The 14,997-nt window shown below is 33.9% G+C and overlaps 1 protein-coding gene across 1 annotated transcript; it reads left to right on the forward strand.

Moving 5' to 3' along the window:
- Positions 1 to 5,611: 5,611 nt before the first annotated feature.
- LOC149002817 (RNA exonuclease 4-like) lies at positions 5,612 to 7,387 on the forward strand. Its single transcript, XM_089136293.1, has 7 exons — positions 5,612 to 5,646; positions 5,832 to 5,983; positions 6,086 to 6,216; positions 6,300 to 6,520; positions 6,652 to 6,858; positions 6,952 to 7,032; positions 7,112 to 7,387. Exons 1-7 carry the CDS (start codon positions 5,612 to 5,614, stop codon positions 7,359 to 7,361), a joined length of 1,077 nt encoding a protein of 358 aa, XP_088992419.1. The 3' UTR covers positions 7,362 to 7,387.
- The last annotated feature ends 7,610 nt before the right edge of the window (positions 7,388 to 14,997 follow it).

Consider the following 14,997-nt stretch of genomic DNA (forward strand, 5'->3'; position numbering starts at 1 on the left):
AAGAGAAAGTTTCAAAGATTTGACGTGATGCTAGTTGTCAATGATCCAACATGAGAAGAAGGGTACCGAAGGCCAAAACTCGCAAATGAAGACAATAGAAAAAGGTTTGGAGTGAGGAAAATAGGTGAAAGTTATTGGAGAATAAATCTAGTAGAGAAGGGTAGAGGAAGTCTTTTTACCCACATTATACACAAAGGAGGCTATAATAGTCTTTATAGTGGTACAACTAACCATTCTACCAGAATGTGAATTGTGTTTTTCAAAAATAAAGTGAGGAATCAGTGTTTTAAGGTCCCCATTTTGGGATTCTAAAGCAACTTATTGTATTTTTATTAACACCTCTTAGTAAGAAGTCAAGAGTTCGGCTCTCCTTGGATTATATGTAATAATCCCCTCACTCCGCCCCTAATATATATACTATTTAAAAGATATTTGAATTCTTTTCTTCCTTTTATTGACTTTCAACATTTCCTGAAAAGAACATATAGATGGTGCACTTGTGCTATTAGGTATTGGGAATTTGAGATGCACACACTCTCTATTGTTTGGGTCCTCAGATATTGGTCCATGTAGCTTGTGTTCTGATAGAACCTTGAAATATTAACTTCTCTCCTTTATTGAAAATGGTGAATCTCTATGAACCGTGAAGTAAATATTATTTTGTTCCTCTGATGCTTGCGTATTTTTTCTGGTGAACATCAAAATAGATCAGTAGATTTTTCTAGAGGAGTCAAACAATTTGATTATGATGTGGCATATGGAAGATGTGTAATCCAACTTGCTGACTCTAACAGATCTATTTTCGCTCTTTCTTTTCAAGATGGTGCCATTGGATGAAACATCTTTGAATATTAATTCGCATCTTTTGATCCTTTTTGTCCTGTATTGCCTTGAATCTTGTCCTGTTTGATTGCTGAATCGGGGCAACACATAATTGCCACATAAATTTACAACGGTTGGATGGAGAGAAATCACACATTTTGAAAATGAAATGATTTCGTTTTAGTCATTTCTAAATAGACTAATTTCATTTCAGCCTTACCTGTCCATCTGGCACCCATCCAACAATTCGACGGACAAGATTGCGGCATAGAGAATCGAAAATGATTAAAGCATTATTCAGTTGAGAAATAACAGAGAAATCTAATCTTGTAAATAAAAGCCAATAAATAATAATTGAAAAAAAAAAAGCCCTAGAGATTTCAAACAGCGTTTATCAAAGATAATTGCATCTCAAAGGGATATTTCTTTTGACCAATTTGACCAGCTAACTTTCCAAAATTTTCTTATGAAATTCTTGTCTTTTCTTTTTCCTACTTCTTTACAGTCATTATAATTTTGACCTGTTCATGGGAAACAACTGGAGATGTTTAAATGGTAGACTATTCTTCTGAAAGATTTCGTTTTCTAACGAGGAAAAGTGAGTGTTGACTGATGAGGGAGGATGACCTTGACTTCTATTCAACTTTGAAGTTTGACATTTTAATGTGTGAACCTCTGTAGCAGGCTCACGAGCTGTGATGCAGAGAGATCTTGGCTGTGGGGACAATAGATCTAGAGAGAAGCTCTTCTGGTCTTTCTCTCTTTATGGGTCGGAGAAGAAAAGACTACAGAGGATATTCAAGCATTGTCAAGGTTCCAAATTCTCCAACATCATCCGTGGCTCGAATATGCTGTTGGTAGCCCATTCACTTATAAGTCCAAGGTCAAAAGTTTAGTCTTGTTCCCTATCTTTCTTTGGTTCTTTGTTTGTTTCTTCACTAGTCAAAACTTCAAAGCCCTCCTTTCTTTGCACCGCCATACAGACCCACCCATGACATAAGAGTCATCACAGGCACAGAGGCCATTAGGGAAGCAGGCAGAAATGAAGCATGGACAAGTGTGTAAGCCGAAAGGAAGATGACAAATCTGATTTTCACTCTAAGCTAGCTCATGACAAAAACCAAGATTACAATCTTATCTGCAAACTGTATTTCACTTTTGCCGAAAGTGTAGTTCTTGGATGGGTTTTACCAAGCCAAATCAAACGATCAAATAAGCATTCATACATACCCATCTTGTATGTCATAGACACAACTAAATGGACATGATCAGATGGAACTTTGTCTTTCATTCAGTTCTAGTTGAGGTCATATTAGTCACAGCTAAAACTATGCATATTCTTTCTCACCACTTATCCTAAGATTATCTTAGATCTTCTCTTTTCAATCTTCTCACTTCTTATCTTCTTTTTAGACATCAAGCGATACATGGCCCATGAAGCTTCATGAATCAAAATATCTCATTTTCAACCCCTACCCCTATTTTGCGTCCTTGGAAGTTCATCTTCAAATATGATATCAGGACAAACATATATTGTGAATTACTGCAAAATCCTAATCCTGAAATCTCATAGTATAGATCCGAAGACCCTGATTGTTTTGGAGGAAAAGGTGACTTTCCTTAAGTTGGTTGAAGACCCCAAGTGTTTTTTTTTTTGCGTTTGAGATCCAAAATTCAGCAACTTGCAAAGGAGAGAACTCTTTGGTCAATCCTCCTTGGTCGATCCCATCGACCAAAGTAGCCTCGGACAGAATTGTTCTAATTTTGGTAGTTTCAGGTTTTGGATCCCTATACATATATAAACTCGGTCTAAACCTAAACACATTGCCTCTTAACTTTTGAAAAACATGAGAAGAACCCTAGAGCCTCCTCTGCAAGCCCAAGTTTGATTCCAAGCATCCAAGCAAGATTCTTTCATTGTTTCTTCTTCTGCAAGGTTAGTATTCAATCTTATACTCCATTAACCTATTCTCCCTACTAACTCTGAAATTTGTTTTGCTTGTGAGGAAGGTATTATACTACTGTAATGATCCAACCTTTGATCTTCTTAGTCTTAAGGTGAATCTCTATTCACTCTACTCTTTCCTTAGACCATATGGTGTGTTTTCTATGTTTTGATTTAGCATGAGACCATGATTTACTCTTACTGTAGTTTTTTATTCTAATTTGTGTTAGATATATTTCTAAGTTATTTTATATGCATAATATACTGTTTTTTTATCTTTAGAATGAATCCCCATTCATTCTAGCTTTTCCGTGAGAATCAGCGGTTTAAGCCTATTAAGTGATTTGTTGGAATTATATTTCAATGGCCTTGTTAAATGTTTAGATCATCATAGATAGTCTCACTATGTTATTTTAGAATTTTTCCTATTAATTTTGGAGTGTTCGGATGTGTTTCAAAGAGTTTCCGACCAAAGTTGGAAGTTATTGTCCGTACATAGTAGCCTTGGTCGATGCCATCAACCAAGACCATCGACCAAGGGTGTTGTTGACAGCAACTTACCTCTGTTTTGACTCCGTTTCATCTCCGATCATTAAAGTTTGTTCCTTATGTTCTATACATGTTTCTTTAGGAATATTTTGGTGATTTTGAACTTGCTCTTTGATCGCTTACTTAAATGTTACGAAGTTGGATATAAGGTGAGTCGTTCACTCACAATTTTCATACTTGCATTCTAAACTTTGTTAGATTGCGTTTGCATATGTTAGCTACTGTTTAGAACTATTTTCTATATTAATTTACTTTTGCAATTACAGTAGGTCATTCATGATTTGATTTACATACTGTTATTGATTATGAATGATGTGAATATGAATGGGATTATATTGTGATATGTATGTAATCATGATGTGATGTGATTGCCTAGGTTGTGGTTGTAGAATGCGGAATGCCTTGGCATTTATGTCATTGGACACCAGTGGAAGTGGTATGGGACGCATTCTTATGGTGCCCCTTGGCACTTTCCTTAACTACTGGCTGACAGACCTAGGTTTGGTCTAGAAGTGTTTGACGAGAGAAACCCTGTCATATCTGACCCTATCGGAAGGGGATATTGAGAACAAGTGACCCGTGATAGCAATAGGGATTTGTGGGTGCTCAAGACCAACAACCAACCCGTGTGAGAACATAAATACATTATGGTTTGTGGGGGTCATTCATTGGTAGAGTTGCATGCAATAGATTTGGACTCGTGGGCAAACAAGAGTGCGGGAAGCAAGGAATGGACGATCCGACCCTAAAGCAGATGTGACTCAATAAATGACTTGCATTGGGCTAAGTTTAACCATGACACGCTCCAATACTCATACCAATGGTGGTGAGCCATAGTGTTGACCTAAACCCCGCTATTGAATGTCCGGGAACCTTGACCCAATTACCGCAGAGAACCCCAAAGATAGGGAAGGTTGAGGGAAGAGTGATTTGAGACTTACCCAGAGGAGTACGGTGTTCTATCATTAATGCGTGTCTGCCAATAGAGACCAGCATAAATAGAGTTAGAAACATACTTGCATTCATTGTCTCATGTCATTGCCTTTATGTTTGCTTTAGATTGTTTGTAGATGTTTATTGTGATTGAATTACTTGCTAAGTTATTTTGAGTTCACCCTTCGAGGGATATGTTTTTAAAAGACCTTGCAAGAACGAAAGAGATCCCGTGCACCAGTACAGAGGACCCTTCCCTATATGGTACAACTACGAATGTCATTGGAAAAGGTTATGACCAGTGGTGCGACGAGTACACCAGTGTGGACCACATTGATGGTTCCTATTGATAATAGCAGGTATCGTCTCATTTGCCGATGGGATCGTGAGTTAAAAGCTGATCCAAAGTTTCAAGAGCACAAACCTAAGGCGAAGAAGGTGAAGACCGAAGAAGAAGAAGAGCCCATGGAAGAATTTGAATAGTTTTACTCTTTTTTCTTCTAGACTTTTACTTTTAATTGTAATAGCTTTAGACTATGCTTTAGAGATTCAATCTACCTTCCGCATTTGTTTGTAGAGTATATGTCCGCTTTACTCTATAACTATCTTTTGAATTGTATCTTTTATTCCGCACTATGATATACTTTTGTAATCTTATTTGAAAGCCTTCCTTAATTGTTTTCTTAAATTACTTGAATACAATGATTTGTTATTGCTTTTAATTGTATTATTGTGCTATGTGGATATATGATCACCCTAAATTTGATCTTTGGGGCTGTAGGTCACACACTCAAATATGCAAAATAGAGTACCGACTGGGTGGATGTGACATATATGGTATCAACATAGTAAACAAAAAACTGTAGAAGTTGCTTTTAGTGAGAGATCCAAATCCTTGCCATCTAATAATGATCATTTTGTATAGCTCGCTTACTCAGTTTGGGATCAGACCTGTTCCGATCAAGGCCACAGCTCGGGTGTCTGTAGGGTCAGGCCTCCGTAGCCACCATTTTCCAGTAAGTGCAGTCTTCTTGCTGCAACCAACGAATGGTAGGGAGAGAGAGAGAGAGAGATAGCAATCTGAAGCTGGAGCAAGATTCTAGTTGTTGTGTGGACCGTGGTCCAATCAAGAGAAAATGGATTGCTACGAATGTTTATTGTCCAGTTTGTGGCTTAGTATCTCATATATATGTAGAAGACTCCCAAGACGTACATGCTTGGTGCCTTTTCCTGAGAATCATTTCTACGCTTATAAATACCTCCCAAGTACAGAAGTAGTCCACTCTTCATCCTCAGCTCCTCTCTTCTTCCTCTCTTGTCTCCTCCTCTCATACTTCGGATAAATCAGCAATAATAATTAGCATGGACAGCAGAACTGAATCTTCAGAAACTCCAAGGTACATAAATTATGCTCTCTCTCTCTCTCTCTCTCTCTCTCTCTCTCTCTCTCTCTCTCTCTCTCTCTCTCTCTCTCTCTCTCTCTCTCTCTCTCTCTCTCTCTCTCTCTCTCCTCCTCCTCCTCCTCCCTCCCTCCCTCCCTCCCTCCCCTTATATTTCATTATCATATTGTTATCATCAGCAGGAACAAGTGTGTAGCGTGCTATAGGCAATTTAATAGAAAGGAGCACCTGGTGGATCACATGAGGACTTCATATCACTCAGTTCATGAGCCCATGTGTGGTATCTGTGGGAAGCGTTGCAGGTATTTTGAATCACTTAGGGAACATCTGATAGGTAAGCATCAAATACAAACTCTAATTCTTGTAGCTGCCACACCACTAACAATCCATGCATTCATCTCAAGAATAAAACTGGGCATGTTCATCACTTTCGCAGGTCCATTGCCAAAGGTGGAATGTGCAAGGATATTCAGTGTTCGAGGATGTAATATATGCTTAACTATTTTTGAGAGCCCCAGTGCTCTCAGGTTTCACCGACGGAGATGCCAACTCTCACGTTCAAGCCCTGCAGTAAGACAATCAAGAAGGTTTTAATTGCAGATCCATTGCTGGGTTGGTTCGAGAAATGATATTTTTCCTTTAATTTGTAGGGTTTGATCTCTCGAATCTCTAACTTGGGAATACAAGATAACCTCAGGATTGATGATGGAAGAACAAGAGGGCCTCGGGTAGTTGCACTTGCTTGCAGACTGGTAGGTGGAGGAGGTGATGGCTCAACAGATCTTTGTGCCAGGGTTTGCCTTGTTGATGAGAATGAAAACATCATCTTCCATTCTTATGTCAAACCCCAGATTCCAATCACAAACTTTCGGTAAACTAAGATAAAGCAATATGTGTACGGTTCTTAGATTTTTTTTTTTTTTTTTTTTTTTTTTTTCTCTTGATTAATATACCATTCTAGAAACTCCACGAGTAACGGAAGGCCAAAAAATGCATTTTCAGATACGAAACCACAGGAATACGGCCTGAACACTTGAGGGATGCAATGCCATTAAAGCTAGCCCAGAGGAAGATTCAGGACTTCTTGTGCAATGGTGAACCATCATGGACAATCCGTTCAAGAAAAAGAAAAGCGAGGATTCTTGTGGGGCATGGTTTGGATCATGAACTAGAGTGTTTAGGAGTGGATTATCCATCACTTATGATCAGGTATCTAAACAAGGAAAAGGAATCTACTAAATTAAAAAGCAGATATATGTTAAGAATCAAATCATCTCATTTCTGATGGATCATATGACCCAGGGACACAGCCATATACCCTCCATTAATGAAAACAAGCAGGCTTAGCAACTCACTCAAGTATCTAACAGAAGCTTATCTTGGGTAAGAACTAGAATTAACCCCAACAAAGTTCGGTTTTGCATAGAAAACTATTACTAAAGCTCTCATTTTCCTCTTATAGGTATGAAATTCAAACAGGGGCACAAGATCCTTATGAAGATTGTGTAGCCACTATGAGGCTTTATGTGAGAATGAGATCCCAAGAGCATCCCATAGAGGAGTATCCATTAGCCACGGATGCACCGAATCGCAACAACTTCGCGCTTTCGAGACAGAATGAACTTGAAAAAATGACACCAGAAGCATTGCTGTGTATCTCAAGGTCTGATTACTATTGCTGGTGCTTGGACTCAAGGGAGCTAGAGTGCTAGAACCATAAATTCATCTGGCTCGTCTTTGGAAGTTTCTTCACTAAGGCAACTACTAATAGCTATTTTTAGTAAATCTGATGCATGTTATAAAATAGAAAAGTAAATGATGAAATCTATGTAAGTTGGATTAGATTTTTGAGATTTGTCAATGCATATTTAATTAGAAGTGTACTTGGACTCATCATTAATTAGTATTATTAAATAAAGTTCCAACTTTGTCAATTCTTGCAGCCAAGAACAATTAAGATAGATCAATCAACAGTTATGAACATTTCAATATCATTTTGATAGAGAACAGGGAAACAATGTTTATAGAGTTTGATGGAGGATTAGTGATTGAGTTGATTGGGGATTATCTCCCCTATTCATAGAATGAGGATTTGAACCTTTATCACAATCCCTTCTAATTGCTTGAGAATTTGAAATCTTCCCATCTGCAGTTCTACAGTTTCTTATTTAATTTATTTCCATCCATAGTTCTTGTATTTGAATTCCTACCAACCATATATGGAGTCCTCTTGGATAAGATTTCCATATTGGTGCTTGGTGTCTTGAGTTTGAATATGAATTCCTTCTTACACAACCCCCTCAAACTCAAGGGGGTACTTGTCACCTTTTGCTACAAGATAAGTGGCACCAACATTGTCATACCATAGAGTTAGAGTGGTTGGAAGATTGCATGTAATATTTTTTAGTAAAAATTGCAACCAAGTTATTTCAACAATTGTATTTGCAACCACACAGTATTCAGTTTACGTGCTTATATATTAAACGATAGCTTGTTTATGGGAACTCCAATAAATTAAATTAGTACCATGAAAATTTGAAAAGCTGCCCTGAATTTTCTATCATCAACGCAGCCAGCCCAATCTAGACTCAAAAAGGCTGCAAGATGCAATTTTTGTTGTTTTTAAAAAGGAATTCCATGATGTGTTGTACCCTTGAGGTAATGCAAGATTCGCTTTATTGTTCTCCAATGATATGTAGTAGGGTGACGCATAAATTGACGCACCTTATCAACAATAAATTGGGTTCAGGTCGAGTAAGTGTTGGATATTTTAGTGTGCCAATAGCATTTCGATTGAGTGTCGAATCTTTCATCGGAAGTCCACTATCTTGAGAAAGATTGATGTCTCCTTAGGGGTTGAAAGAGGCTTGCAATGGATCATCTTAACCTTTTTCAGAGAATGTATTGATGCAAAAATAGTCGTTATCCTTTTGCAACTGTAAAACACCGATTCCAAGCAAGTAGTGTAGTCGGCAATTCAAAGATCCCAAATGAGAAAGGTATCCACGGTGGTACTAGTGAGATTAATGAGAAACTGTTTTGAATTTCTTGTCATTATGGAAAAGGAGTATGAAAGATCTTCATATGTGTTATAAATAATATTTATTTATGGATGTCCATTACCCTCAAAGAAATCATACCAAAAGATGTAACTTTCAAATGAAGATCTCAGTCATCTCAACATGCGATCTTGGTGATCCGCGTTCCCATATTAACCGAAGATATTAGCAATCCATCATTCCATATTAAGATCATCTTATTGTGTGTGAGAATCATATATTTTATTTTTTTATAGACTATGATATTTCCATATCAAAGAATATGCTAGTTCCATTATAAATATGTAATGAATATTTCAATAAAAGAGTTGAACTCATCTTGTCCTAATTCTCTTTATTGTCTTGAAATATTTCTCCATTTTATAACATCTTATCAACACGAATCCACTCAAAGTATTGGTTTTGAAAAGAAAGAGTATAGACTATTTATCATTATGTTTTCTATTCGAAGGTGAAAAAAATAATCGACCTCCCCGCGCATTTCTGAAAAAAAAATTGAGTTTGTCTTGTCCATCTTGTAATATAAGTGCATCATGATTAAGGTATGTAATTTATTGAATCTAAAAGTTAAACAAACTATAAGATATTAAATTGCCTTAACAATTGTGATTTGTCATCAATCAATCTCAACATAATGGTTTTATTTATTGTATATAGTAGTTGCAAGTTTTGCACCACAAATATTGTTGGATGCATTTGAACAATACATTTGAAGTTGCAAGATTTGAAACTTTAAAGAATACCGTTCTGCAAATGAACATAAAGTTGCAAGATTTGAAATTTTAAATGAATATTGTTCTGCAGATGCACATGGAGTTGCAAAATTTGAAACTTTAAATGAATACAGTTCTGCAGATGCACATAAAATTGCAAGATTTAAAACTATAAATGAATATAGTTCTGCAGATGCACCTGAAGTTGCAAAATTTGAAACTGTAAATGAATACAGTTCTACGGATACACCTGAAGTTGCAAGATTTAAAATTGTAAATTAATACAGTTCTTGCACAAGATTTGAAACTGTAAATAAGTACAGTTCTGTAATTTTTAAAATTAGTTCTCAATTGAATTTATGTGAAGAAAATATTATTGATGAGGACATACTGGAAATAAAAACCTTTTTTGACTTTCTATGCTTTAAATGTGCTATTACAATAGCAATATCATGAAAAAGAGTTTTAAGAAATACTTGGAATGATATTATGTCTTTTTGTGGCTGAATAAATTAATGAACTATAAATGAAAAATCATGAAGCTCGTCCTATTAGTTATGTTTCATTCCCTTAAATGAATGCAACAATTCATGATAAGCCTGTAAGGCGGAAAAATTATAATTATGATCATGACTATAGAAGTAGGAGGCAAAAGATAGAATAATTATCATCATTATGACAGAAATAAATAAGAGAATAATAAAAATTCTCAATGTAACACTTCAAAAAGTAAATATAATATTTATCATTGATGTGGTATAAAATATCTTAGGCATTTATCTATCATACTCCACAATATTTTATTAAGCTTTATCAAGCTTTAATTAAATGAATGAAAATAATGTGGATATAAATTGGACTTTCAAAAATAAAAATATTAATGCAAATTTTGCCTGTAAAGATGATGATTTTGATGACCTCACAAATACTACACATTTAAATACTGCAGACTCCTTTGAAAATATGTTATTAGAGTTCAATAAAAATGAAAGTGATATTATATATATTTGTTTATATTAAATGTAATTCTTTTTCATTTCTAATTTTCATTTTTTTTATGTTGATTTTCTACATATCGTTTGATGTATTTTATTTCATTTTGATGAAGAATATAAATATTTTCTAATGTATCATGACGCATTTATACTGAGAGAGAATAAAATATAGTTATTTTATTTGATGATGTGGAAACCAATATTCATACAATATTCGATAGTACTACATTGATTGAGGGTTTTGGAATAGTTAATCTATTATTACCTAGGAGATCAAAATGGCTACAAATAATGCATTAATTTGTAGTAAGTCTCAACGAAACTTATTAAGTTTTGAAAATATATATATCAAAATGATTGAGACTACAAATGATAGTAAAAGTAAATATTTATACATTATTACAAAAGTGTTAGACCTTTATTTCGGTTTATACTACATGAATATTCGTATGGTTGAATCACATGTTGTGGTAAATTCAAATAATATCGATTTGATAACTTTATTATTTGGCATGACCGGTTTGACCATCTTAAATTAAGTATGATGTAAAAAATTATTGAAAATTCATTTTTCATCTATTGAAGAACCAAAATATTATTTAATTAAATGAAATTTCTTGTACTGTTTATTCTCAATGAAAATCTATTATTAGGTGTTCACTAGTTAAAGTTGAGATTAAACATTTTGCATCTTTGAAACGTATACAGTGTGAAATATATAGGTCCATTCACCCATCATGTTGACCATTCAAATAATATATAATTTAAGCAGATGCATCTATAAAATTGTCACATGTATGTTTATTATAAACTCATAATTTGATATTTGCGACATTGTTTGCTCAAATAATTAGATTAAGAACACAATTTCTATATTATAAGATAAAGACAATTTGTCTTGATAAGTTGAGTGAATTTACATCTCAGGCTTTATGATTTATGTATAACAACTGAAATCACGGTTGAATAATCTGTTACTAATATTTAAACAAAAAATGGTTTGGTAGAAGTATTTATTGAACGTTTCCAATTAATAGTTATATCATTGCTTATGATAACAAAATTTCATGTGTCAGCATGGGTATATGCTATTTTTTATGCAGCATCACTTATACGCATCAAACCAATAAGTTGTCATAAATTATCCCCATTATAATTGGCTTAAGGTTAGAAGCCAAACATTTCTCATCTTAGCATTTTTATATGCATGGTTTATGTTCCAATTACTTCATTACAACGCACAAAAATGAGTCCTCAAATAAAGTTGGGAATATAAGTTGGATATGAATCACCTTATATAATTCAATATTTTGTCAATAATTGGAGATTTATTTAAAGCAAGACTTGTTGATTATCATTTTGATGGATTAATTTTTCCAACATGAGGGGGAGAGAATAAACAGTTGGAAAAAGAGATTGATTGGAATGCATTATCATTATTTCATTTAGATCTTCGCATTGAGTAATGTGAACCTAAAGTTTAAAATATAATGCATTTACAAAGTATTATAAATCAATTGCCAAATTTGCTGACATGCTAAGAGTTACTAAATCTTATATACCATCTGCAAATATTCCAATTAGGTTAATGTCCCAACAGGACAATCTATCAATGCAAATTAAACTAAACAACGTTTAAATCGTGGAAGATCAATTGGTTCCAAAGATAAAATCCTAGAAAAGATAAATGAAGCAAATGATCAAGATGGTCATAATATGAAGACAATTGATTATGAAAATTCTAAAAGCATAACTTTCTATAAAACCCCAAAAGAGGTTCAGGTACCTAAAAATAATGAAGAGATCTTAATTAATTATGTCATTACAGGAAAGAAATGGAACCGAAAAGATAAAGTTGTCAATAACATTTTTGCATACTATGTTATTAATGAAACAATGCAACAAGATGAGAATCTTGAACATAAATGTATTGTTGAATGTAAATGAAGAAATGATTGGCCAAAATAGAAAAACTCAATTCAAATAGAATTGAATTCGCTTGAAAAAAATAAAGTTTTTGACATGTAGTTCAAACATCTGAAGGTATAAAGCCAATGGGGTACAAATGAGTTTTTATGCGAAAATAAAATGACAAAAAGAATGAAATCATGATATATAAAGGCTTGGCATTGATTATATGAAAACATGTTGTTCTCTTGTGGTGGATGCAATTACCTTCAGATATTTTATTAATCTGGCAGTACATGAGAAATTTGATATGCGATTAATAGATATTATTACAGCCTATTTATATGACTCACTTGAATGTAAAATTTATAGAAAATTCCTTAAGGATTCAGAATGACAGAAGCACATAAAACTTCCTAGGAATTTTGTTCAAGAAGGCTTCAGGGTGATGATTAAAGCATATGTGGCATAATCTCCTTAATGGATATTTACTAAAAAAATGATATAAAAATGATCTAATTTATTATTGTGCTTTTATTAAAAGATATGAAACTAACTTTGTTATAATAAGTGTATAAGTTGATGACTTAAATATTATTGGAACTCTTGAAGAGCTTTCAAAAGCAGTTGACTATTTGAAGAAATAATTTAAAATGAAAGATCTTGAAGAGACAAAGTATTGTCTTGACTTGCAGATTGAGCATTTGACAAATGGAATATTTGTTCATCAATCAAATTATGCACTAAATATTTTAAAGCGATTTTATGTGAATAAATGGCATCCATTAGATACCCTAATAGTTGTGAGATCGTTTGACATAAAGAAAATATTCATTTTAACCCTATAAAAATAATTAAGAACTTATTGGTCCTGAAGTACCATATCTAAATGTAATTGGGGCACCAATTTATCTTACTAACACAATCGGATATAGCATTTTCTATAAGTGTATTAGAAAGATTTATCTTTTCTTAAATACGAAGACACTGGAATATTGTTAAACATAAAATTCAGTACCTTTGAGGAATTTTTAACATGATGTTATTTTATAAATGTGGACATCAATTTACTAGATGCAGGATATTTGTCTGATCTACATAAAACTAAATCTCAAGGATGTTATTTATTCATAAGTGAAGATCAGTTATTTCATGGCGTTCAATAAAACAAGTTATATCTGTCACTTCTTCAAATCATGTAGAGATAATAGTGATTCATGAATTAGGTCAACAACATACTTTAATAAGATTAATGATACAACACATGCAAGAAGCACACGGTCTTCTACTAGAAAAAGGGATTTCAACAATATTATATGAAGATAATGTTGCATGCATAACTCAAATTAAATGGAGGATATATCAAAGGAGATAGAACGAAACATATTTCGCCAAAATTCTTCTTCACTCATGCTCTTCAACAAAATGGTGAAATCGATGTTTATTGAATTTGTTCAAGTGATAATTTGGTAGATTTATTTACTGAGGCATTGCTTATTTCAAATTTTAAGAAACCGATATATGATATTAGAATGTGCGTACAACAAAACCCAGTGGGACAAAACCTTAGTGAAGGGAAAAGAATACATCACGTATTTTACTCCCCCTAATAATAACATCATTGAGTATCTTTGAGTGGTAAGGTTTTTAATGAGGCAGCTATCAATACGTATTATCTAGATAAGTATACTTTTTTTCCTTCACTTAAGATTTTTTTCCCATAGGGTTTTTTCTTAGTAAGGTTTTAACGAGAACATTATCTATTGATTGATATTCAATGGGGAGTGTTATAAATAATATTTATTTATGGATGTCCATTATCCTCAAAGAGATCATACCAAAAGATGTAACTTCCAAATGAAGATCTCAGCCATCTCAACGTGCGATCTTAGCAATCCGCATTCCCATATTAACCGAAGATCTTAGCAATCCATCATTTCATATCAAGATCATCTTATTTTGTGTGAGAATCATATATTGTATTTCTTTGTACAATGTAATATTTCCATATTAAAGAAAATGTTAGTTCCATTATAAATATGTAATGAATAATTCAATAGAAGAGTTGAACTCATCTTGTCATAATTCTCTTTATTGTCTTTAATATATTTCTCCATTTTATAACAATATGGTCATAATTAACTTAGAAAAAGCTTAAGAAGAGTCCCTAGAGAGCTCGTTTGGCATGCACTATAAAAGAAATATTGCAAGTAAATATGGTGAAATTCCCGGATTTCTAACCCTTTAAACCATGGTTACAGGACCGCAAACCCGAAACTCAAGTCGGCGACAACTATGGCTCATTTGAGTCGAGCCCGAAAGTTTGGAGATGGATCCAATGTTATTGGATGACTCGACATCTCTCCTAGAATTTAAGAGGAGAGAGAAGGTCAATCATGAAGATATCAAATGGCAATTTTTGCACATCCAGAAATCAATGATAGACAATCCAATGACAAGGTAAATATACCCAAACGTAGATACTTAAAAAACTTTTCATTCAAGTAGAAAAACATCAGAATTGGACCTTGGTTGAGGGGTCAACCAAGGGCCTATCGATAGGACTAGTTGACCGGTCTGGGTCGACAGCCCATCCCCAGTTTCGAGGCAATTTTGGAAAAAGGGGTTTAAAACCCTATTTTATGACTCCACTCATCTCTACATGCATTTTCT

This window comes from Hakea prostrata, chromosome 10, assembly GCF_041222555.1.
Source record: "Hakea prostrata isolate BN-2017 chromosome 10, UWA_Hpros_2, whole genome shotgun sequence".
NCBI lineage: Eukaryota > Viridiplantae > Streptophyta > Magnoliopsida > Proteales > Proteaceae > Hakea > Hakea prostrata.